Source organism: Athene cunicularia (assembly GCF_003259725.1).
Source record: "Athene cunicularia isolate RWA chromosome 3 unlocalized genomic scaffold, athCun1 chr3_part1, whole genome shotgun sequence".
Taxonomy (NCBI): Eukaryota; Metazoa; Chordata; class Aves; order Strigiformes; family Strigidae; genus Athene; species Athene cunicularia.
Window position 1 is genome coordinate 84,879,447 of NW_020799097.1, and position 26,462 is coordinate 84,905,908.

Sequence of the window (26,462 nt, forward strand, 5' to 3'; positions counted from 1 at the left end):
GCCTGGCTCCTCAACCCGCTGCCCATGGCCGTCTCCAGCCGCGGCAACGCAGAGGCCCTGGTCGCGCTGCTCGTCCTCGCCACCCTGTACTTCTTGGAGGGGGGGAGTGTAGGAAAGGCCGCGCTCTGCTACGGGCTGGCTGTGCACGTGAAAATATACCCCCTGACATACGCGCTGCCCATAGCGCTCCACCTGCAGAGCAGACGGGGCGGCGGGGAACGGCCGGCGGCTGCGTGGTGTGACAAAAAAGAGAACTTTACTTTCGTAGCACGCCTCTGGCGGGTTTTTGTAAAGATGCTGAACCGTGATGTGCTGATTTTTGGAACGGTTGCTGGATCTGTGCTGGCTGCCTTGACGGCTGCATTTTACCATCTCTATGGCTGGGAGTTTTTGGAGCATGCCTACCTCTACCACCTGACCAGGAGGGATACCCGCCATAATTTCTCTCCCTATTTCTACATGTTGTATCTAACTGCAGAGAGCAAATGGAGTTTTGCCCTTGGACTTGCAGCTTTTCTGCCCCAGCTAGTTTTGCTCCTGGTTGTGTCCATAGCATTTTACAGAGACCTTGCCTTCTGTTGTTTCCTACATACCTCTATTTTTGTGAGCTTTAACAAAGTATGCACGTCCCAGTACTTTGTCTGGTATCTCTGCCTTTTGCCCCTCATAATGCCTAGTGTTAAGATGTCCTGGCGTCGTGGTGTGCTGCTTCTCTTTCTGTGGTTTGTTGGACAAGGCCTATGGCTTGCTCCTGCGTACTTTCTGGAGTTCAAAGGCTATAACACTTTTTTATTTATATGGTTGGCAGGCTTACTTTTCCTTTTTATTAATAGCCTCATAATTGTTCAGATAATTTCACATTATCAAAAAGAAGCACAAGTTGCAAAAAACCTCAAACAACGGTAATAAACAGGCCAAAACCTAGAAACAGCTCTACTGTCTTCACTGAGGCTTTTCATACCACCAGCACTTTGTTTAATGTAAATGCGTGTACATGGTACTAAAGTATGTTGTATGGAAATGATACTCTTTCAGGGCTGTGGGGGCACTGACCAGCCTTAAGTGCCTTAAGCAGTATCTGCAGGTGTACCTGTCTCCCACGTTGACCTTGAAACTGCCTTGTAACCTTCTCTTCAGCCCTGCATCCTGCTACTCCTGACTGGACCAGTTCATCACTTCCCATATGTGGGGCTGTGAGTGGACTCTGTTACCAGCACCCGTGTCCACCTGCTGCCTCCAGACACAGCGTGACTGTGCCCTGGTCAGCGAGAATATAGCCTGTGCTGGGGTCACCATCGGCTCCTGATTGTACCCTCTCATCTTCTTGCTCCCTGGCACCCTTTTTCTTATTGTTGCTTTATTTGATGAGAACTGTGGCGTCTGTCTAGGAAGACACAGGTGATTATAAAAGGATGTTGGAGTTTGGCAGTCTTGTACATTGCAGTAGGTGGGCGGGGTGTTTTGCAAGGGTTAAGCTAATGAACGAATATAAGGCAATTGCTTAATATGCACACGCATTTTTTCTTTTCATAGCAGCGTTTTAGCTATATGGTCTTTGTGGCCTGTACCTGGTCTTTCTTGAACAAAGCGAGAAAAAAGTGGTTATTTCATACAAGTCATTAACTTCTTGAAACAATTTCTTTTAGAATTCAGATATGCCTGCTCATTCAGATACTTATTTTTGCCTTCTCAGTATGGTTTGAATTTTTGAACAGATTTGTTCCCCTTGCCATGGAGGAAGACTTTTCCAAATACCTGTCTTGGGTCAGAGAGATGTATAAGGCAAAAATATTTGTGTTCCTTACTGCTACAATGTAGAAAAGAGGCCACTACTTTAAACTGCAGTTAATTAATAGTTATTGTGGATGTTAGCAAATGCAAAGAGGCAAAGTACAGCTAGAAAGGCACCTGCATCCCAAAAGCACTAGAGTTTATACCAAAAAAGTAATTGGAAATGTAGTTTCTCAGTAGCTTAATATCTCTACTACTTAAAATAAATGAAAAAGAAGTTGAGGAAGTGGAGCAGTTGCCAGAAGAAAAGGAAAGTTTTAAAATAGGAAGCTCTACAACCTGTCAAAATGAGGTATTTATTCCCAGATAAGACTGAGAAGATGTGGAATTGAGTGTCAGGTGGTAGTGAGAGAAGTTCAGAGCCATTTCGAAGTCAACACTCTAAAGAACATCCTACGAGAGGTCTGGTGTACACAGCCCTTGACAGAGGTGGAAACTAGCAATGTATTTTTTTAATAAAATTTTGAGTTTAAATAAGTTTGGCATATGTCAAATTTAAGAATTTTCATATTTGCCTCAGCTTTTATTTACATCCTAATGGGAAAGTGAAGCCCTTGGTGTATAACGTGGAGCAGAGCTTCAGGCCAAAATAACCACTCGGTGGGTTTCCCAGTGTTGTCAGTGGGAAAGGATGTAGCCAAGCGGGTTTGCCTTCCAGGTTCATTCTTGCCATGCTGCCTCTGTGAATCGTGCGGTTTCCTGAGGCAGCCCACTTCCCCAGTGCTGCAGTGGCTCCCTGCTTTCTTATGCACAGGGTTTTCTTTCCTGGTTGTAGCTCTACCTTGTGAGGCTGAACTGCAGTGTTCTGATCTGTGAATTTTTCATGTTGCTTCTGGTCCCCACTGAGGTGGTTATGTGAAAGGAGAGGAAGCCTCTGAGCCCCAACAGTCCAGAGCCAAAGGGGGCATTACCAGGAGGTGTGACAACGTCCTTACACAGTTTTGGCCTAGTTCAGCTGTTAGGAGGAAGGATAATTTCCCCATGCAGCACCGTGGGGGGTGATTCTGCTCCCCTGCTGGAAGGCATTCTGGTTTTCCCTGCCAGTCTGCACTCACACTCGCCTTCGCATTGGGAAGATCCTGCCAGCCTCTTCTTTGGAAATCCAGAAATTCGATAAGGCAATGAATATATTTTTGACAAACTCTTTTGGTTTTTCAGGCAGGTCATACAGATGTGGCACTAATTTCCTTCCCCTGGTTCAGCCTGGGTTGAAGAGGGAAGGAGGAAAGACTTCTCTAGCACCAGCTTGTTGCCCTCTTCCACAGGAGGTTTATCAGTCAAAAGACTGGTGGCACAAGTCGCTTTCAGACATGATTTAGTTTTATATTAATCACCAAAACATTTTGTATGTGTTTTGAGTGTATGAAGAGACATTGTTCTGTGTGGTTTTATTTTCCGAGTCAGAGCTTGATATGCCCAGTTAGTGTGTCACCAGAAGACCGAAGAGGCTGTTCTGTGCCAATACCTCTATTTGCCCCATCCCAGCATGAAGGCAATAGCTCATTTTCCCTTGCGACTGATCTATTACTCATTATACATTTTTCTGTTGCAAATAGCATGTTTTCTTCCCCTAAAATGATGTTTCATATTTCTTTAAGAGACTTAATTATGCTGTTCCCAGATCTTTGCACTCCCTTATTTTTTTCCTCCTGTTGGCAAAGAAAGCAAATGAAAGCCAAAAGGTGTTTCCACCTACAAAACCCTTTTTTTTAAAAGAAATGTATTTTGAGTTACTGTATTCATGACAGGAATATAATGGGGTTTAGGTGGAAAGTAATTTCCTTATGAAAAATACATTCTCGATTCATTAACAGCTAAATCATTTTGAGGCCTTCAGAAGACAAGTTCTGCAGCAACAGAGACTGAAGACTACCATCCCCTTGCAGGTCAATATCAGCCCTTCAGCGATGATTTGATAAAGTCATGCATAAATAAGTTATAAAAAGGCTTTATATAAGCTCAGATTTACAGTCACAAATTTAGTAATCCAGTATGAGTTCCTCTTTTTACAGTTGTTGTTTTGTAAGCTAGTCACCAAAATGTGTTTGGGATTTAGAAGTAATTCACTGACTCATAAAAAGCTGGATGGGAGAAATGAACTGAAAGACGAACAGGAGAGATAATTTGAGTTTAGTTCTTGCAAATCGCTTTAGATAGTTAAGTGGAATTGAATAACTATTCACTGATAGCATTAAATCAAAATAATTGTAGTTGAGTGCAGAACAGGTTATAATTCATGAACAAGTCATGGTGATTCATTATAATGCTCTTAAAATTTACCAAATTAATTTCCTATGGAACATTCATTGCTTTTGATGGTGTTCATATTCTTTTGCTTAATAATAATTTTATGTTCATTTATCATCTGGTAATTAGGAACTGAACCAGAATTTCCTAATTCTGGAAATTAGGAACTCTGTATGCTAGCTTTCGTTCCCTACCTGGGTTGCAAAATTGCTTTATAAAAAGTTGATGTTCCCAATGAAATGTGTCTCATTTGCACACATTTTTCACACTGCACTGAAACCAGCCCTGCAGTGCAAAGTGCAAGATGTGAAAGATGAAGTGAAAAGAAGTACCAAGACAAAAAACATTTTTGCCTTGCTTTTTATACCACAGCCTATAGTCCAAAGGCTCCTGGCTGGACTTCTGTCATAGCTTCAGCATCTAACAATGATTTGCTGTAAAATTTATAAAAGGAATTACTCAAATAACAAGGTAAACAAAAATACAATAACAAGTGTTTAAGTTTTAGTATGAGCATGCTGTATTACCATCTCTGACAGAATAACCATGTACTTGGTCCTTATTAAGTAACTGCCCTGTCTGTGTTACTAGCATTGTATTGACTCCTGTAATAGTAAAGGCAGCAATTATGTGCTCTGAACTGAGCTTTCTCAAAGAAACCCTTGAAGCTTCTATATTTAACAGCAGGGTGAAACTCCAGCATTTTTCCTAAGGTTTTATAGAGAAAGCAAATGTTTGAGCAAATTGTGCCCCTTTTTTAGCTGAGAATAATGAGGCGTGTATTTTAAAAGGGCTGCAGAAATACATAGTGAACACATGGAACTCAAAAAGTATGTATTTCCCAAAGACAGCTGCAGGATGCATACCCTACTGATAGCATCATTATGGAATAGGATTATCCTGAATTTAGGACAAACCCCTTAGACTGAAACCCAAACACTCATGCAACTTTCTTGCTTAAGGGCATGTTTATGTGCATCATATACACAAACCTAAACATTTACTTGCACGATACAGAAGCAAAGAGTCCCAGTCAAGTGACCTTCGAATAACATGATTTTTCAGAGCTGCCCTGTGTAAAACAGGTTTTTTAAGTGTTTCCTATATTCAGTACTCAGAATCTCTTAGTGACTTTAAAACTTGAATCCCATAAATTTTGATGCATATAGAAAGTAAAACCTATGCAGCAGGGATCTTGAGTTGTAACAGATGTGTTCAAAAACCAAGTAATTCTGACTATATTTGAAGGTACACATTCCACCAGTGTCCTGATGTTCTTCATTACAGCAGTCTGCACTGGTCACATTGTTGGTGTAGGAGTCTTTATGCATGATAATTGAGGTCAGAGACCTATATTTTTTATGAAGTAAAAATATCAGAAAGTTAATGAAGCAGTACCATTTGTTTTTGTTTTTTTTTAAATCACTTTTCTGTAAGTACCTTAAAAAAGCCATGCAATAGATCAATGCAATCCATGCATTTTTTAATGACTTTTAAGTCTCTTTTTCATTGGACACTATCCAGTATATACAAAGAAGACCAACATTTGACAGTTTTTAATGCTATAATAGTATCTTGATTCAGCAGGATTCCTCATGACTCTAGCATGTGCTGAGGCAGGCATGGGTTTCTGCAGAAACAAGAGGTTGCTTATTGGAGGCAATCTTAATGTGTAAATAAACCTTTAGCTTCAGCCTCTTCATATTCTTAGAGCTTAACTTTGAGCCTTTAACATTCTCTTCAGACAAAACATTTCATAGCTTGCACATAAAGACATGACAGCTAAGAGATCCTCACTATTTCCTATGGAAATTGTGGGGAAGCAAGCTAGAAAATCTGAAAGAAATATCTAAAGGAAATGTGTGTATCTGATCATGTATGAAGACAGAACTTCAGCCTTGGAAATGAGCTAAAATGCAGACAACTCGAACAGTAAGTCCGTACTGTGAAACCTGCATTATTTCTATGAAGGGTATTCTATCAAGTGTGCTTTCCATTTTCACAGGAGGAAAATGGGATCTTGGTAGCAATTGTCAGTCTGGATGAACATAACTTTGCTTCCTTCACATTATCATAAGCGGGTCTGTAGGATGTTGCATCATACAGTAGCACTTGTGGAGTTGTACAGGTGTGACTTGTATAAGCTGTTAATAGGCAATATTGTTGGTGTAGCAAGAGAGTATTAGTGAGCAGTCACTCTGAAACTGCTTTATGAAAGTTAATTCAAGTAAAATCTGATTTCTGCTTCACAAGTCAGCAGCTGTGCTAATAGAGATGGTAGTGTTTTGACAGTAATTTTCCACGGAGAGCTGCACTCTGTGGCCCATATGCTTCCATTCTGTGCAAAAGAACATTAATTCAAATCCCCTGGTGATCTGACAGTCAACATTTTTTTAATCTATCCCATGTCCCTCCCACTGATCCAATAGATTAAATTAGCCAGAAAGCAGGTTTAGAAAATGAAGTGGAAAACAAAGTATGATTGCCCTTCCTTTATTTTTCTACTATGTAGTGTGAATATGTTGAATAATTAAGATTACCTTTTGGAACACAGCCCCGTTTGAGCTAGGTGTTAGAATATTTCATTAATACAAGGTGTTTCACCTAAAAGCACCTGAAGGAATATTGACTGAATGGGCTTTTGTCAAATGATAGTAAAACTACTGATAGTTTATGTCAGCTTCAATATTGGTACTCTTTTGCCATATCTTTTCATTATTACAACAATATAACAACTCAAAATTTAACCAAAAATAGCCATACTTGTAAATTCTAGTTTCCAGCTTCCCTTACTCAAAGAGTTTGGAGGATACACATAGCCATAAACTCAGTAAAGGAGAACAAATGCTATATCTCATAGCATTAATAATGAATAATTATTTTTTCCCACAGCTGACATCTTTCTGAAGAAAGTAGTACCTTTATTTTTTTTTATGCACAGTCTGGAATTTCACATGAGTAACAAGTACTTCTCCACCTTAAAAGTGTCAGATGTATTTGAAAATAGATTTTAATTACCATTAGCACTTCCAAGTTTAGTGCTGGCAACAACCACCTTGTTAATTCTAGCAGTACAGGAACTGAAGTCATGACCAATTTTCCTTCATGCTCTAATAAACTGGTTGATTAAGTATAAGAAAGTTTGTTGCTGGAAGTGAACCAAATGTTGTTTGTTCACTGGAAAGAAATGCTGCATGGCTAGGGCCAAAATTTACATGTGCAAGACAGAGTGAAGTGATCAAGAAATAAGGGCAAAAGTGAGACCCTGGAGACCTTGACTTGATTCTGCCACTAATTTATCAGTGATTTCAGTTTGCTATGCTGTTTGCCTCTGCCACTTTTGAATGCTTGATCCATTTAAATGACAACTTATTCAAGCCAAGATGTGTCTCCTCATCCATTCCTGTAACATGGTGCCATGAAGTGATTGCAGTCTTGTTTGAAACAGTTATGAGCCTGATTGTTAGTAAACGATAAACACTTAACAAAAGACGTTTTGATTAAAACAATATTCAAAATACTTTTTTTTTTTTTTGCATATATTTAAACCTTTTCTGCAGAATATGTTAAGTTCTCATATGCATTCCAGCATTGCATTTGTATGAGAGGGTGGACTACTGCTGAAGCTAAAAGAAGATCTGGAAGCAGATTAACAGCACTCATGGTAAAAAAGCTAAACAATTAAGAAAAATCATTTAGAAAATTCTAGTGTAGTTGATATCTCAAGTAAGTAAGATTTTACTATTAGTCGTCTGCTTAGATTATATTGGAAGTTCATACTGAAAATTAGGGAAATGAAACCTCAGGCAGTTCTGCAGCTGGTATAAATAGTTACTGTTGCCTCAGATATGAGAAATAATGGCTGGAGAACTGTTTCTGTGTATTCATGAAGCATCCTATATATTATGATGTTATCCAAGAAAAAGTTACTAGTTGTGTGGCACTATAAAGGCAAATTACAATTCTGTGTTCAGATACAGGTGAAACAATGAATTCTTTCACCTTGGTCTTTCTCCAAAGCTTTCATTAAAAGATGCGCAGATTACCAAAATTAAATCCAGACCAGATGTGCTGTGCCAGAAACAGTTACAGGGTGCTCTAAATTTGCTTCAGCCTTCTAAGCTTCTCAAACAAGTGCATGCTCAGTGTGGGAGACCGTAGGTGGTGGGAATGCACAGATGCAAACTTCCCCACAGCATACCCAGAAGAGATTTTTTCCATGGTTCTTAAGGCACCCAGATGTTGCCTTAAGCTATACTATAATAGCAATATATATTTATTCATATATCTATACATATCTTAAAGATACATATATATCCTATATAAATATATATATCCTCATCTGTAATAGTACAACAGCAAATTCAGGGACTTCATGCCCACCACAACTGGATAAGCATCTAAGGACATAGGAAGTGGCCCCTTTTGGGTTACAGGGCCATGTCAGGCCCTTTACCAGGACGTATCAATAGCCTGAGAGTGAAGGGGCAGATATGCCTCTTAGTAAAATGGATGATGACAGCCACTAATGTGTTACTTTATAATGTGGAATCCCAATTGCTTTTTAGCAGTGGAGTCTGGCATGACCACATATGCAAAATGAGAAGCATGCAAGTAAGTGTGACTCAGAGCAAAAAGTCATTTTCATTGTATTTATTTCATTTATCATGTGAGATCTAGAAAATGTTGAAAGTCTAGAATTGTGTCAGTAGAGAAAACTGATGTGGAGACTGAACAATGTTTGATCCTTCACTAAGAAGTAACTGACACCAGCCCCAGTTCCCTTGTTATATATGTTCAGAGAAAAACCTCACACATAAAATGAACGAATATTCTCCTAATTTTAGGGGCACAGAACGCTGAGGGTGTTAAATTACATGGCTATGAAAACAACTGGACAAATACACAGAATAAAAATTTGTCAAGGGCTATTAAATTAAAAACCACTTCTTCTCTGGTCTTGGGAATTCACTAAACTGCAAATCATGGTAACCTAGGGAAGCATTTCTGGGGAAATCTCTCCTCTGTCTAGTTTTCCTATGCATCTGTTGGTGACCACATTTGGAGAAGGATACTGGTCAAATCCATGATGGTTGTTCCTAGGTTGTTCCTAACCATACAAGTGTCCCAGCAGAGCATTCCCATAACCAAGTATGCTCAGTTACTTGTTTATGCCCTTGCTTTTACACCACTTGAAGTTGTATGTCAGATAACATCTTAGTTCTGGGCCTGTGCATGTGCTTGCTCTGTTTTTCCAGAGTGGATGGTACCAGATTGTGCCAGTAAACCACAACTGCACTTTGTTTCTTTGCCATTTCACAGATGACAGCAGCTGGTGACATCGATAGATGAGAAGGGGAGAAAAGAGAAATCAAAACTGGCAAAGCAAATCTGTATGATAAAAGAGAGGTGTTTTTAGCTGCCTAGGCAATTAAAAAACAGGTAGATTCAGACAGCTTATTAGGCCAGCTCAACTCAAGCATACCAAGCCCTTGCAGCTTGGCTGCCTCTCTTCTGAAAGTAAACCACAGCTTTCTTATGGGACTTCACATGTTCTCAATGAGATGGGGGAAGGAAGGAGTACAGGTAAAAACAAATAAATTGGCACAACTCCGGTTACCTGTACTGACGATTTGTGTCATTGAAAAATAAAGATTCAGACTCTAGCCAAAACTGTTTTCACAAAAATCTTCTGTTTTAATAATAGTTTACCTTTAGCTCTATTTAAGATTTAGCTCTATTTAAGATAATTAATCTGTAGGTAAGAAAAAGTAGTGATGGCTGCAGAAAAGAAGTGTGATCTTTTACCAGAAAATAAACGCTTTCTACAGACTACTGCAGTTGACAGGGCACAAGATTAAAGAGTGGCAGATTTTGTGTCTAAAACACTATATAAGCAAGTAAAGAGAAATGGGCAACATTCCAGGCATAGCTGGTGATGAGTGGCCTGGACTGACCCATGCTGAGAAATTATTTTATCTCAGAAAATCAAGACAGGCAGAAAACAGCTGCTGTGTTGGAGAGGCTGGAGGTCTCATCACACCTGGGCTCATGGCAGCTGTCTTTAACAGGTCCTAGCTCCCCAAAGAGACTTTTCCTCCAGGTATTGTGCACATGCCTTGTTGGTCTCCTTCGCTCTGTCTACCCCCAGCATGGCACCTGCTGTCTCAGAGGGAAAGCAGCAATCATATTTTGTCCTGATTCTCCCCATCGCTTCCCAGTCAGAGCAGCTGAACATGCCCTTGAAATGTGACTTTGGACAAAAGGAATTCTCTTATGTTTCCAGTGTTTAAATGAACGGATTAAAAGAAAGCTCGCTACACATCGTGTAGTTCAGAACTGCTCATATATTGCAGTCCACTTGTGTGACTGCAGTCACTAAGGCAATTCTTTACCAGCGATACAATTCCTACATAAGTCCTGTCCAGGTAGACATACAGACATGTCTTGCATTCAATGTCTCTGTGTAGTTGTGGTCTTGAGGTCTCTGAACCTGGCAGCTAATGTTAATCTACTGTGAAAGACTGTCCTGCAGTTCTCTGTCATTCGTTGGTTCTGATTTTACAGTGGTTCTCTGAGAATTCAAAGAAGGTGAAAGCTACTGAAAGCTTCCGTGCAATCTGGAATAGATTAGTGTTGGACAAGTTTCTGCTTTTGTCTAAACCAGATTCTTCCACTTAATTATTCTCATACTAGCACATTTTCTAGCATTTCCTTGCAGGCAGGCTAACTCTGACAGCATATAGGTGCCATGCTTGGCTCTTATCATGATGGGAGCAGAGTTTGTTCTGCACTTCTGAGAGCCGCCTCATCCCAGGTTCTGTGCGAACAGGTTAGAAGCCCAGCAAGAGACATCAAAGGTAAACACTGTGGCTCACAAGATAATTGAAAATGCCTTCTTTAAAGCCACTAGTTGTCAGTGACATTTGCTGCACTTTGTCTCTTCGCTTCACACTCGCATACTTTTGACTTCGATTATGCCTCTGCAGAAACAGAAGTGAACTTTTGTTACAGAGGCATTACAGACAATTTACAGTACCATATAAAAATGTATTTTTGTTGCAGTTCATCAAAGCCAACACCATATTAATTTAGCAGTTTGGAAAAATTACAAGTAATTTGATCCTTAGTGTTGATTAGTAGCTGAAATTCTGTCAAATTAATCCTCAGGACAACATAGGAGGTCTCGGCTGGGGACTTAGCTGATTGAAATTTGAGCATTATTTAGACCTGAATTAAAGTGTATTTGCAAAAACTGAGAAACTAATACAATTACATCTTCTTGTCAAGCCAAGGTGTTAGAAGTAATTCAGGTGCTTTGACTGCAGGCCAGATCGAACAGTTTACAAAGGAATCATGCTGCATTAGTCACTGAACATACATAGTGTTCAGCAACTTAAAGGTCAAATATATTCATGAGAACATGTTATCTTGTGTATGTTTGGTCAATGAATATGAAGAAACTGTCTGTTAGAGAAGATCAGAATATTGAAAGAAAAAACATGGCTCAAATTTAGATGGGCAATGCGGATGTTATTCCAATGCCAGATTTCTACGAAGGAGTTTCAAGAACACTTATGAAAACTAAAGGATATATTTCAGCCTTGCGAATTTAAATAGGTACTATGCTGCCATACGGCAGAGCTGCTTTCAAAGCAAATGCAGAGTTTTTGATCTTCTGAGAGACCAGATGGCAAAGAGGTTGGTATCTAGAAGCTGTCACACCTAGCAGTCAGTTCTATGGGACAGAAAGTCATTTTAATCTGATAGCTTTTCAGTAGTTTATATAAAACACAAATAATGTGTGCATTTATTTCCCAAGCAAACAGAAAAATATGTAGTAAGATCCTTGTAATAAATTATACTTGTTCTTGTGCAGTCAAAATTTGATGCACCAGAAATGTGAATTATCACTTTTCACAGGAAGTGATCCTTCTATCTTCAGGGACTTATCAGCAACAGGTGTGTATTGTGCAAACCTTCCTGTGACGTAGGAAAACCCATACTGTAGCAGTGCTGAGCAAATGCTTTCCAAAAGCATTACAGCTACTTAAAACAAATGCCTTTTACATTTCTAGAGCAGGTGAGGAAGAACTGAGCACAACATAAGATATCACCCAAACCAGATGATAAATGCTATATTTGTCATTTGTCTCCTAATAAAGACTCCAGAACAAGCTCCCACAGAAATTCCATGACAAGGTGTGACCAGACCTCAGTCAAATTTCTAAAGAGTATCTACATTTGTGTTTTTGTTGAGAGCAGTACTAAAATAAGTTCCCCCAGCTGTCCCCACTTGCTGTGTGTTGGCTTGCATCACAGTGTGCTGTCAATATACAGAATCTGACTTTCTTTTGAATGAAGTTCTGCACCAGATGCCCACCTAGTGAACACTAAGTCCTCGTGGGAATAGGAGGCTCCAAACCAGCGAGTGAATTCACTGCCATGAAATTTTATGGCATGTGTGGAACATGCATGCACCAACAAAATATGTTTTCTGAGGCTTCCTTTTCAGTTTTGGATTAGGGTTTCCGGGTTTGGCCATTTGACATGAGAAAAAACTATGCAAGGAAAAAAAGAAAAACATCAAACATAAAAAAGCAAAAAATTTTCTTAGTCTTCTTTTTCTGGAGTAAAACAAAAACATCTGATCCAAGCTGCTTCTGACAATCTTAGCTGCTAACTTTCCTTTTGTTCAATTAATGGAATTCTCCCCAGTTCTTCACAGAGCTACATTTTATTCACATCTTAGAAAAGTTTCAGGGCTTCCTATTTGGGTGTCCTACTTAAAACCCACACAGACAGTGAATAGTTTCTCACAAGAACTCTGGATGGAGCAATTTTTGTTAGTTCCTAGCTCACCTTTGTGATTGCCATGGTACAAGAGTCATGTCAGTGCTCATGTTGCCAGTTGGTTACCTAACTACAAAAGCTAACAAGAGTTAGAAGTTCCCATCTGAAAAAGCACACTTAATATATTGGTTTTGCCAGAATAAATTTGATTGCAATTATTACAACTAACCAGAATACAGAGAAAAACACCAACACCCTGTGATGGCAAACCCAGCCTTTTACTCAACAGCCATTTAGAAAGAGAAATGTTAATCAAGTGCCTCTGAGGAAGAGTTTTACCAATTCCCCATTTTCACTTTTATTTTTACTTCACCTATTACAGTGTATCCTTAATCATCCTAAAAAGTCCTTCATCTTCTCATTTTTGCTGTGTTCCTCGTTATTTCCTGTAATTTTATTTTCTGATGATTTATAAATTTAATAAAACACATGTAAATAGTTACTATAGATAATGCAGTCGAACTTCATTAAAAAAATGCAGGAAATTATAATAGCATTATAGTGCACCAGAGTGGAAAGACATTTACTGCTGTTCTGTATTCCTGCTTTTCTGAAAAAATACTTATTATCCAAAAGTACATCTTAAAATATCATATCCAATCATATATGGGCTTATGTCACACCAACAATTAATCTGTTTGCATCTTTAAATTCAATCTTGTACTCAGACTGAGCTCTGCACCTATATTAACTATCTTTAGGCCTCTCAGCAGCCATTCTGCTTCCTTTAATTCAGATTACTTTATTGTGAAACTTCAGTACCACCTACAGAATTTTATCCAAGATTTGTTCACTATCTAAATTGTGACTAAAAGGTATAATACTTGTAAAAAAAAATGTTCTTCTGACCTTACAAAGCAATTTAGTACACTGTATCTAAATAGTTTGTGTATTTACCATACATTCACTCGATGAAAAACTTATATACTAGTCTTTTGACATAGATGTTCTGTAGGAAATAGCAATAGTATTCAACATTGTGTTATGTGGGTCAGGCACAAATGAAGAGTACAAGGTCACATCATGAGAGGGATAACACTTGCTGGAGCTGTAAGACAGAAACAGTTGTTGCCACTTATTCCCCAATGTTATGACTTTTGTCAGTGTTGTTCAACCTTTCCAGCAGATGATATAAGTACATTTACAGCACCATTCCCTGTGAACCTGCTTTACTGAAGAGGCCTGTTTTTCCAAAGGGACATGTTTTGAGATGCTCAGTCCTGCTGGGTCCAGTTCCACTGGTTTCAAAGGTTTTGGAGTCTGTATCAAAGGCTATCTTGCTAGATGTTTCACCTCTAACACTATTGTCCAAGCAATCATGCAAAATATCCTTTTCTGCAGGTAAATTTGCTTGGAGGCTTACGGGATGCCTAGAATTGCTGAGATCAAAAGTCTGTTTAAAGTGCTGTCCAGGGAAAGATCATGACTCTGCTAAGACAGAGGCCAGTGCATTCTGACACTGGTGTGGTCCCAGGGAAGGCAGTGCCAACCCAGATCAGGGCAAAGAGGCATGAAGATTCAGTCATCGTCTGTATGTGCAATGTTTGCTTTATTAGTGACACTGACAGGGATACTATGACTTTGTGGACTGATGGCAATACCTATAATTCCCTGGGGTACAGACTGTGAGGCAAAAGCCCCAAACAGCTGTACACAAAGCCATCCATGGACAGCTGGGAAGCTATGTCAAATAAGGCTACAGCTGAGCTCAATTATATATTTGATAATTGTCATCTAGAATTGTAAGATCCACCTTGATGGCTGCCAAAAACTGATCATCTGTTAAGCAATAGGAGGCAGGGGTTGGCTGTCAACAGAGCACTAGCAAATGTGGGGCTCTAACAGTGGCATACAGGCACTGGGACAGGGGTGACAGGTCCTCACAAGTGATTATTCCCATGCAGAAATTTGAGATACCCTATCTATTCTCCTAGGCAGGAAGGACAATGGGGTGCCACAAGAATAATACTGTACTGTCTTTCTGCCTTCATCTAAGGAAAGGTGGTGGGAAGTCTCCTGGATCCGTGTGGCCCCAGCATGGCATGCTGCTAGCAGAGCCTGATGTGGGAGAATGCAAGGACACGTGCATAACTGGGGAGCTCCAGTGCCCCAGGTGAGATATGCTGCCCTGGCACTGGGAACAAACATTGGCCACAGGCTCTGGCACTCTTGAAATACCTGACTGAGCAAGCCCTAGCCTGGACACCAGCACAAAACCCATGGGAATCACTGTCACTTGTGGGCAGATAGAAGGGGATAGGGGAGGCGAGTATGCTTAAATAAAGCCGCCTCTGCCCTGTCACCATGCACAGGCATAGGGTGTGAAATCAGGTGACTCAACTGTGGGGAGGGGATTATACCCCTGTTTTCTCCAGTTCATTTGCGTGGAAAGGAGTCAGATCTAGCTGTGTACAGGATCTCTGTCTGTGGAACAAAGTCCGAGTTCACAAATGTTTAAGTGGCCATTTTCTCTGTTTGCACTCAAGGCTGCTGTGCAGAGAATAAGCACACAGTGCATTAAGATGTCTGTAACAGTGCAAGACAACTGAGCCAAGCTGAGCAATTTCGCAGCCATTTCAACATGATTCTCCTCTGAAAATCTCAAACATCTTCAATACAGGAAAAAAAAAAAAAAAAAGTAAGCAGCTTTACTTAATGGGAAAAGCAAAAGCTTTAAGCAAAGAATTCTTTTTAATGAGCTAAATATCACCTCATACTGCAGCCCAATCTGCCCATTACATGAGGATGACATCTGTCTGTGAATGATCAAATTACCTATGTGCAGGACTGTTGTCCCTGTTAGATAACAGCGTAGTTCTGCCCAGATCGTCCCTGCTGCGGCAGGTCCTTAGAGGGTGCTAATCTATTACACAAGCTGGCTATGGGCTCTATTCTTTTATTTCAGAAAAAAAATGGCCACATTTGTAGTGCCATTTAAACCAGCAGGCTTTCACTTTATCGCCACGTCCCCCACATGTTTCTCAAGATATTACTTACATGATATAAATAGAAAACCTCCATCTATAGCACCTTAAAACTCCCTAGAGGGTGCTAGCAAATATCTACCTCCTTCTTCAAATTTCAGTACTATGTAATTTCTGCCTTTTTAAAAATAAATAAATACAAAACCAAAGCTATTGGAAAACACTAATTACTGTACATTCTTTCAAGCTCCTTCATACTGTGGTCTAGCTTCTGGACTATGACAGAAATATGAAATTAGCTTTAGCTGGTATGTTTAAAGCAGCTTTTATTTTTTCTTATTTTATTTAATGTTATCGTTTAAAAACTTTCATTTACTGTGTTCAAGCACTTTCTGTAAAAGGTTGTTCTTTCTTGATGCTCTCCCTAAAAGTAAGCAGCATGGCTGTATAGAGAAGAATAATTCTTCAAAACATATTCAGACACATACTGCCAATTTTCCACGAAATGGATGCCCCCCCAAAATATGCCAGAACTTCCCAAACATTCAACATTCTCCCAGAAATCAAAGACTCGAGTGTCCTCACAGCCTCTCTGTGCATGCTTCTGTCAAGGCAGCAAAGTTCAGATGTCTCTGCAATTCCCACGGCTTAGTCTTTACTCCTGCACTAGGGGATATTTATTTCTCCATTTCCACGCAGGGCAAAACAGGAGGCAGCAGAAAGCTAATTGCCACAGACTCAGCCTCCCATTCACCTACAGCAGCTGAAACCCTGCAAGTGGGCAGGGTGAGCAACGCAGGATGAAACCACAACATTCCTCTGGAAGAATAGAGGGTGTTGGTGTCTGCTGGGGCAAAGGTAAAGTTGTCAGCTCAGGATCTGAAAAATCATGAAACCTACAAATCTGCTGACCATCACTGGCAGCTGTTTTAACTGCACAAGCCAACTATGGAAGGGGGAGTTATTTATAATGGAGCCCAGTGCAAAATCATGATGCTGACCAGAGTGACACATGCAGCCCTGGAGGTTTCTCACCTGCAGCCCAGGAGTCTGGGTAGAGTCCAGAACTCCCCTATGTTTGTACCAACATGAGGGGTCACATGTGTTAAATATGCAAAAACCACAATATTGCTTTTCCCTAAATTTTGACCTTTGTCCCTCAAGTATTGATTTTGTCAGGGTGACCACCAAATATCATCTCTTTCTTCGGGAGAAATAACAGGGATAAGACTGCTGAGTGACTGACTGTCTTTCCTGTCTCTGTCCAATTAAAATCTCATTTGTGGTACTGTTATTTCTAGATTGTTATCACTAGATCATTTTTTTTTTCCATTTTATGTAGGTTTTGAGGATATTAGCGTGTTCAAATAAAATGTTAGAAGATAAATCTGAAGCATAGCTTTCAGTAAACAGGTGCATTATTCATTCAAATTTATCAAATTAGACAGCAAGATAACAATCTTTTACAGAAATTAAATATATGGTCAAGAATGTCTGTAAATTAGCAGTCATTCATCCTTATTCTTCAGTGCCCTGTGCAATGCTCTGCATAAAATTAGAAGACTTCTCTTTCAGAGAGATCCAACCATTTGATTTACTTTATAAAATGGTTTAAAGGAGACAATTTACAATGCTTTATCGTAATTTTTGATTCAATCAAGGGAAAAAGCATTATTTTTGGAGTATATAGTATCTATTTCATGTATATATATTGCTCTGGTTGGGTCTGGCAAGAAAAGAGTTCTATAAATCAACAATAAAAGAGTGACATTTAGAAACTGCAAATCTGAAAGAGAAATATGTTGCTGTTCTATTAAGGAGCTACACTAGCTGCCAACTCTTGCAAAAACTGGAAGGTTGCCACTCCACACACTTAAGTGTCATACAAGCATTGAAACAACTTATATTGCTGTTAGAAAGATCTGCTGTTAGAAAGAACTGTGCACAAGACCACCAAGACCTTAGACAACGAGACCACACTAATTCCTTGAGACCCTTTAGTTGAAATGGATGATCTCCAGGGTCCTTTCCAACCTAGATGATTCTATGATTCTATGAAATACAAAAGAGATATCAAAGGTAAAAACTGAAGGGAATGAACAAATCATAGAGGTGAGGCTCACTCAAATAAATTAGGCGGTTCAGTCCTGAACCAGGTGGCAATATTTCCATAATGAAGAGCCTGATCAAGCCTTTACATGCCCCTGCTTTCATTTGGCACGGGAATAATTTTCGTTTTCAGTTAGCTGTGCGTTCAAACTATCAAAGACACTCATGGCTTTGTCATGAGGTAGTAGTCTTCTCAATGTGAGAGATATTCTTTGAACATTTGGTAAATATTTGATTTGTGTTTATCATATGTGGCATCTCCTTTATGTGATGGACATGGAAAAACTCTACTCCACAATTAAATAGATGGCTATGTAGAGAAAAGTTAAACAGACAGCAAAATAATCTATAGCTCTCTCACTGCTGTCCCCCTCCCATTTTCTGTTCCCCATGGTGCTTGAGAAAATGACTCAAAGCCAAATATTTCTTTGGGCTTTGCTGCTGATCAGACTGTTCCTATCTAAGGAATCCAAACTTGACAGCTGCTTTTGGTGCCATCCCTTCATTTGCTCTCTTAGCAATCTGCTCTGTCTTGTAATATCCTGTGGAAGAAAGAAGGAAGGAAACAAGGGATTACTCATGACTGCGGGCTAGAAAAGCAATGGCAACCGTGAAGTGCTTTTGCATGATCAATCTATTAGACACTTCTGTTAGCAGATTTCACTTGATTGAAAGTCTGCTTGGGTCAGGTCTTCTCCCAGCCAGTCCTGTGAAACTCTTCTGAAGACAGAAAGGGTGCAGAGATGTGATTCTGGTCGGAGAGGTGCCCTCCCTTTCTTGACTGATTGTGGTTTTTACGACCTCTCTCAGTCCTTATACTACTGAAGTGTGCTTTTAAGAATAATTTTACACTGAGGTTACACAGGTCTCTTGTTCACCACATTTTCATTCTCACTAGCACTGGTCAGAGTGTGATAATTATGTTTCATGACAAATGTGGAGATTTTGATTCTAGAGTGAAATTAAAAGATGTGTGGAGATATGTTTGGTTTACTAGAGGGGAGAAGGAAGAAAGGTGAGATAGTGAGAGTGATCATTAGTGATATCTGAGGATATTCATTGATGTTGAAACGAGAGAAGTCTCTTGGATATCAGATTCAGTATTCAGAACAAAAAAAACATCTTAGCTTTTGCATATGGGAGGGAAGAAGGGGATGTGCCTGCTCTCACTATGGGACATTGCATACCATGTCCTCCTAGTCCTAGTCTTACACTAATCACTCTGAGACCCGTCAGTCTCCTGCCATCCCCGGTGAAATCTTCTCCTCAGAAGATTTTGGTGAAAAGCTCCCCATCATTTCTAGTTGTTCGTGATGTAATTTCTGCCATGCCACATCCTGATTGGGCACTGACATCAATGTTGCCAAGTTATTTCTTTGTCATCAGGGTAACACAGACAGTCTTATAAAATCTCAGGCCAACATCATATTGGTTATTTTTAGCTCTGCAATATAAGAAAAGCACAGAGGAGTTGGCGCTGTCACTTCTGTGAGATTCATGCATGGTCACCAGTTTAACAACTTTATTTTTACCTACCCAGGGAATCACATGAAATCATGATGAAATAATTTTTGCTCCCTCTTTCTGTTATTTAGAGGTGAGAGCTCTGTGCTGCAACAGATGTACAAGCAGAAGAGGAAAGAAGGAAAGAGAGAACAGGTGTGTGCTAAAGGACACAGCCTCATGGGCACTGCTCCATACAGCATCTCTCATCCTCAGCTGTCCAGATGCCCTTCTCCCTCCCAATGCTGGATGCAGATCTGCCTGAATGAAGTTCAATTTTAGAGGAATCATGCCTGATTTCCACTTTCATGGAACCTGCCATGGCTCTGTTTGGTACTCTGGCAATATAAAGGGCCCTTGAAGTGTGTGAGAATGTAAATGACACCCTTTAAGGCCTCTTTACAGTGTTTAAAAGGGCTTATGTGTAAATCGGAATCAGATGTAACTGTTTACAAACAGGTACAGTATAACCTGGAGTAATGGAAACTGAAAAATCCTTCCACTGATTTTTATTGCCTAGATTCAGAGTAGTGGAAAAATGGATGATGAAAGTGAGGGGTGATTCTTTAATGCGTAATAATTTACAGAAAGATGTGCTTAGTGCGATTCAAGGAAGCTTCTTGCTGATACACTTCAGGATCCCTATCTTTGCATCCTCCAGACCATCATTTTATTAATGTCAGGTCAACACCTAAGAAAGACTCTCTGCTGTAGGCACAAATTCTGCTTAAAATGAAAGTGCTTCCCTTCCAGGATGAGAAGATAAGCCAGACAACACCGCATAGGAGCCATCCGCTCCCTGAATGTGTAGCCTTTGTCACATGAACTCAGGACTCGCTCTCCATCCCCAGCAGCAGCAGTGCTTCCTTGGGCATCCCCAGAATAACAGCCTAGCACAAGCTGCCCGTTCCTCTTTGGAGTAGCTGCAGCCCCCAGTAGTGTGTCCTCAGCTTCTTTCCCCTGGGTATGTTCATCAGCAGGGTACTGCTGCCTCTGTGGCATTTCCAAGCAGATTTCTCTGTGTGCTGATCCTGGTAATGTTTCTGTGGATGCCTCTGCCATGGTGCTGCTCCCTGCTAGGGAGGGGCTGTCCTCAGCCTTGTTCCTGGGGACCCACTCATTTATGAATTCATGTTTTTAGGAACATCTCTTATAACAGAGATTTTTCAAAACCCAGCCATTTTCTTCCATTCATTCTTGCTATGAAACTTTCTACTGTGGTGCACGGACATTTGTTGCTGTTGCTGTGTTCCTCCTGTGTGTGTTCTTCCTCAGAGTATCTTTTCACTGAGGTATTTTCTGAAAATTGTCTGAATTGTTAGTCTGACTGTTCTAGTTCAGTGATACATCTTATCATACACTTTCTAGGACAGAAAGATACTTTTCTAAAACATATCTCTAGATTTCTTCTTATCCATGTCAGGTATCCACAGGTAGCATTTACCTTGTACCCAGCTCAAATATAACTAACTGCTGTCAACATTTTGGTTTAACTGTTTCACTTTGGTTCAGATGGATCCTACCTTTGCTTTCTGAGAGTTCACTTTTTAATGTCCTCTTCCAGTATTCTGGTGTTCCTTGATTTGTGCATGATATTAAAATTCCAAACAAAAGTGATCTGGGTTCCAGCTGACACTTTTTCAGAGTAATCTGAAAATTCCACTTCTGCAGATTTGCTTCTAAACCTCTCTGTACCTTTGCCAAATTTGCTTGCTTTGCAATGTCTTTACAGGCTTTATCTGTCACTAAGTCCTTCTGCTTATCTGGTTCAGCAGCTCTTGACTTCAGATCCGTAAGCTCTACGTACAAAGCTGTCAAACATATAGCACCTTCCCTGGTAAATTAAGTAGCTGTAAAAACTGGAAATGGTTTTATACCTACACAGTTAAACTGAATGGTTTTTAGCTCACCTGGTATCCTTGACAGAACTAGGTTTGAGGCAAACATTTAGAAGCAGTGTGGTAATTCGGGAAATTTAAAATCCCATTTCCCAAATAAACCCAAGTCCCACTAGCTCCTTAATTCCTAAGGTGTTTTTGAGAACTGTCTTGAAGTATCTCAAGCCATCTGTTGGGCACCTCCACTGGATCCCAATGTGCATCACGGTCTAGAGATCCAAAGCTGTTTCAGAGACTGAGGGGAAAAAAAACTTATACACTGTGGTCTTCTATCTTGGCTGATGTAGGAGGCCAGATGCAGGTAGGCCCTGTTTGAAAGTAAACAGCCTTTCTGGGCCAACAGAACCAGAGATGTACATCCATGGGGAAAGCAACTCTCCTTTACCCTTCCAGACCTTCATAATTCAGCATATTAGCAATAGTCTATGCAACTTTTTTATTCCTTCAATTTAATTGTTGAAATACATACTTACTTCAAAAGGAGATTAATGAGATAATTGCCTTTTTATTTACCTCATAAAATGGATCCCAAGGTATTTTGTTACATAGTGAAATAAGGTTTTTTGTGTGACTGACTCCTACTTTTCAGCCATGACATCTTGAGGAGTGTATTCTTTTAATCAAGGATGACAGGCATCCAGCAGAATTATCTAATTAATTTATGATTTTCTTCAAACAAGTAATTTTTGTTGAGTGATCTCCACTGGTATTTACTGGCATCTGGTGAAACTTAAGTAGTTGCCCCTTTTTTATTATACTTGTAATGAAAACATTTTCATTTGGCTACTTTCCCAGTCACAGAAAGGAAGTTGTATATAGGGAGGTACATGTAAATTTTCTAGTTTGCATTGGGAGAAAACAAAATCTCCCTCCTGCCACTGGTCTGTTTTTTAAATTCTATACTGTTTTCCACCTAAATGACTGCAGTGAGTTCAGGGAAGTACACCTAATCCAAAACCAAACATTATTTTGTCTACTAATACATCTAATCACATGTTTCCTCACAGAATAAGGTTAGCTCGCTCTCACTGATCCTAGTTATTTTATTTTGCTGATCCTTCCACCTATTAGCTGCTGAATATTCTGCCTGGCATTTTGCTGCCCTGATACTGAATCAGGACAGAAAGGGGGAAGCAGGATTAAGGGAGGAGGGGACAGATTTTCAGCTGCATCAGTGTTCTCAAAGAGAACAGTAAGGAACCCTCCTGACTTGATTGAGTGCTAGGTGGCTTTCATGTCTGCTGGTTCAGGGGGTCCAGAATAGTCAATTTTAGAGAGAAATCTGAGGATGTTTCTGAATGACATAGGTTTTCTACATGGACCTGCCCTTCTGTCAGCCCAGAAGTGGGGAGAGCAGTGGTTCTGTGCTGGAGCTGCAAGGCACCCTAAATTAGATGCTAAATGAGGGAGAAGGTGGCTGGTGATGCCAGCACTCCACATGCTGCGCTGGAGGAGTCTCTGTCTGGAAGAGCCCAGGCTCTGCAAAAGTGACATCCTGGAAATTACAGTGAGAGCTTGGCACCATGGAAGCTCTTTCTTCATGAAGCTAATCCCAAATTTCCTTCCTCAAGGGCCAGAATTTAAAGTAAACTCATGTATATGTAGATTGATTTGGCTGCTGAGGAAGACTCAAGAATGGAAAAATCAATGACAGTGTGTGCTTCAGCCCTCTTGAATTTTTCCGTCTTCCTTGCTCCAAGGTGCTCCTCTGGCCCACTGGCTGTGGCCAGTGAGGATGGTGGCAGATGGTTGGAAGGGCAGGCAGGGTGTGAGCACTGGTGGTCCCCCCTGCACAGGTAGACATCTAATTTTAAATACATACTGATGGACACAAATCTGAGTCTGAGAGTATTTATTCAATTACATCCTCTTCATGCCCCCATGAAACAATATAATGCAATTGATAATGTCGTCTGAAAGGAAGACACTGAAGCCATGCTCTCAGAAGAGAAATACTGAAAAACTGCACAATTCACTTTTAAAGATTATAGAAAACAAAAAGGGCATTGTTACTGTCAGATCTAGCCCCGGTGCAATGTTTGATATGTTTACCAGTGATAGAATGCTATTTAACACACAATAAACAATGGAGTGGTCAGCAGGCAGGAATTACATAAAAGAAAAACATAAACTAGACCTCCTCAGCATTTTAGAAATACATGTTGCAGTATGTCAGCTGAGTATTTTTATCTCCACCCCATCACGAAGTGAAGTCTTCCTCTTCCTCTGTGTGATATCTCTAGGATCAGCCCTCTCTCTGTGAAAGACTTCACCTCACTGTCAGGTGAAGGATGTTGCTGAAGGAAACCAGAAGACCCTGAACAACACTCACTGCTTAGCTTCTTATTTGGAAATGCTTTCATGTCTTTGACATTTGTCTTCATTCCTACTCTGAACAAGAAGAAAGGTAACTGGACAAGAAAGGATGGTCAGCATTCAAGCCACATGTTCATGCAAGCAAGGTGGTGACTGAAAAAGGGTTCCCTTAGGAATTATTATTCCTGAGCCAAAATGATGATGAATACAACAGTATTTGGTACAATACAACCTTGGCAAAGAGCACCCTAGCTGAGTTGTATGGAAGAACAAGCAGATACCTAACAAGAAAGCAAAACTGTGATCTGTACGATTTTATATGCAATGTTACTCATAATCCTGACAGTCGTAAATTTAATATTCCTCTAGTTTAATCCTGTTAGCCTAACTGGTGGCTCACACCCCCAAAAAGCTGGATCCACAGCTCTCTTCAGGCTCCTACCCATACTGATGGCATTCTTCACCCTCTAGTTTGTATAGAGCAGGATTTGTTTTTCTGTACTGTAAGTTAACATATGAGATCTTCAACATGAATGACAAGTATGGAAGCAGTTAGCCTGTTAATTAAAATTAAAGAAAGTCACCGTTCCCTTTCTGATCTAACTTCTTTCTTGATATGGTGAAACTAATCACTGGTCAAGTACTGACATAAATCCCCTATCCAAATAAATGCAACACACAGGGGAGTAGAGAGGAGGAGGAGAAAGGAGGCGATAAGAGGTTTGTAACAAAGGCCAGTTTTGAAGCAATTTATGATTTAGCTCACTCATGGTATGCCTTGTCTTTGAAGTAGATGCTTTCTGTATGCTCAGCCTAACAGGCACCTGCCTCAGGCTTCTGCCTACGTGGGCGTTCAGCTCTGTCACCTCCATCAAAAGACTTTCTCATTAGTTTGTTGATCCCCTGTTGGCTCAGGTTTTGACCACACAGCTGTCAGTGAGGAAGATGCAGGCATCTCCTAAAAGCTTTAAGGAGTTTAATGCGTTTTTGATCTAAAGAACGTGTGTATGTTATCAGAAGCAGTGATTAGCAATTGCAGGATCCAAAACATGAATTCTTATATAAAATATCCACAGTAACTCAACAGATACACCTCCTTAACTTAAGGCCCATGTTTCATACCAGCAGTTTTCCTTTGCCTCATGTGTGTATACCTGTGGTTTCCCTTTCATTCTGCACATACACACACGTAGATGCACATACTCACAGATATTTACCACACACTTCGAAACCGCCTAAAGCACTTTTTAATAATATCCAGATCAGTGCACCTCAGAGCAGTCTGTGGACTATTCTGAGCTCTCAGCATAGAAACACTCCTTCACTGTGCTACTACTATCACCTTTGCTAAGCAAAATGAGAATTTTATGAATGATATGCAGGTCACATATACCACTATAAGGTATTTAATATTATGTGGTTTCACAATTAATAAACTCCTAGTACAACGTGGCTACAATATGCAGCTGATCACAATAAAGCAAAAATCAAAGATTCTGCAAAACTGGACATTTTCATGTCCTGTTGGGAATATGGTTACGCCTTTCCAATATGCTAATCTGACTCACACAGTTAATCTTGCCAAAGGCTTTTAACAAGCTTATTTAGTCATTTAGAAATATGCCTTGGTAGTTCTGCTTAGATTATGCAAAACCAACCAATACAGATTCATTGAAGCTTTTACTTGAAAGGTATTTGTTGCAGGTTTTTTAAAAACAATTTGCTAAAACTGAAACAGTACTGGAAGTATTATATACTGCCTGAATAGCATCAGAATGTTATAAAGTGGGAAAAGCAGGATTTCATATGAAAGGGAAGTGGGGAAGCAGAGAGATCTGCTTTTATTGCCTCTTTCCATTTCTTTTCCAATTTCTACTCAAAAAAATGTTGCTAGCAAAATCCCAAAAGCAGATTAGTCTATTGAAAAAGAGGTTTGTCAGTCAGCCTGCACAATCATTTGTTAGTTGTCAAGATGGAAAATGACTTTTCAGAGGATCTGAGTGAAGTCTTCCAGCAATGACCCAGCACTGAAGGAAGTCTGATCCTTCTCCTCCTTTGAAATCCTCAAGCAAGATCATTAAAGTGTTTGCCAGATCTTTTTAATTTCTTTCTCTCCTATCCTCTGATTCTCCAGCTTTCACACTTGCCTTTTTCTCTGACCTCTGCTTCTTTTCTTTGATGGTTATCTTCAAACCAATCTTTTTCAAGTCTTTCATTCCTCAGTGCCTACTGAAGTAAATTCCCTTTCCCCCTAGTGCCTGCTGAAAGTCACATTCCCACTTTCCCACCTAGCTTGGGCTATGCCAGGCAACGGTGTTGTAGATAAAAACCCCATTGGAGCAACAAGAGTCATCTGCTGAGAAACAGATTTCTTAATGGCCCACTGGAAATGTGACTGGCCTCTCTGCAGCAAGTCTTTTGACAGTTGTGTTTTCAGGATGGTCAAACAAGGCCTCAGCCTTTTGTAAAACCAGTAAGGAAGTTTGGGATCAGATGCTTGGATTTAAAAAGAGAACCTTTTGATATTACATACAAAAAGCATGCATCCCCCCCCTGGGGAAAGCGTACAGCATACCCAGCTGTGGCAGTGAACAGAATTCCTGGTATCGCTAGATTTTGAAGGCTACATCTGTAGTTGCATATTGTTTTCTCTTATTTCCTGTGAATTCCAGTTGGATTACTGCAGAGATTATGTCTACAGGGCAATCTCCATCAAAACCAAGCAAAACCTGAAGCTTGTATATACGTCACTCTCTTACCTGGCATTAAAAGGACAAGTGTTTTTAATTTTACCATGGTTATTTAGCACAGCAGGGATTAC

At 40.0% G+C, this 26,462-nt stretch overlaps 1 protein-coding gene across 1 annotated transcript; it reads left to right on the plus strand.

Moving 5' to 3' along the window:
• Positions 1-6: 6 nt before the first annotated feature.
• Positions 7-15,610, plus strand: PIGM (phosphatidylinositol glycan anchor biosynthesis class M; the record flags this gene model as incomplete). The annotated part of the gene is made up of 1 exon (XM_026844152.1): positions 7-15,610. A coding segment is annotated over one exon (900 nt), but the record flags the coding sequence as incomplete, so codon positions are not given.
• Between the last annotated feature and the right edge of the window lie 10,852 nt (positions 15,611-26,462).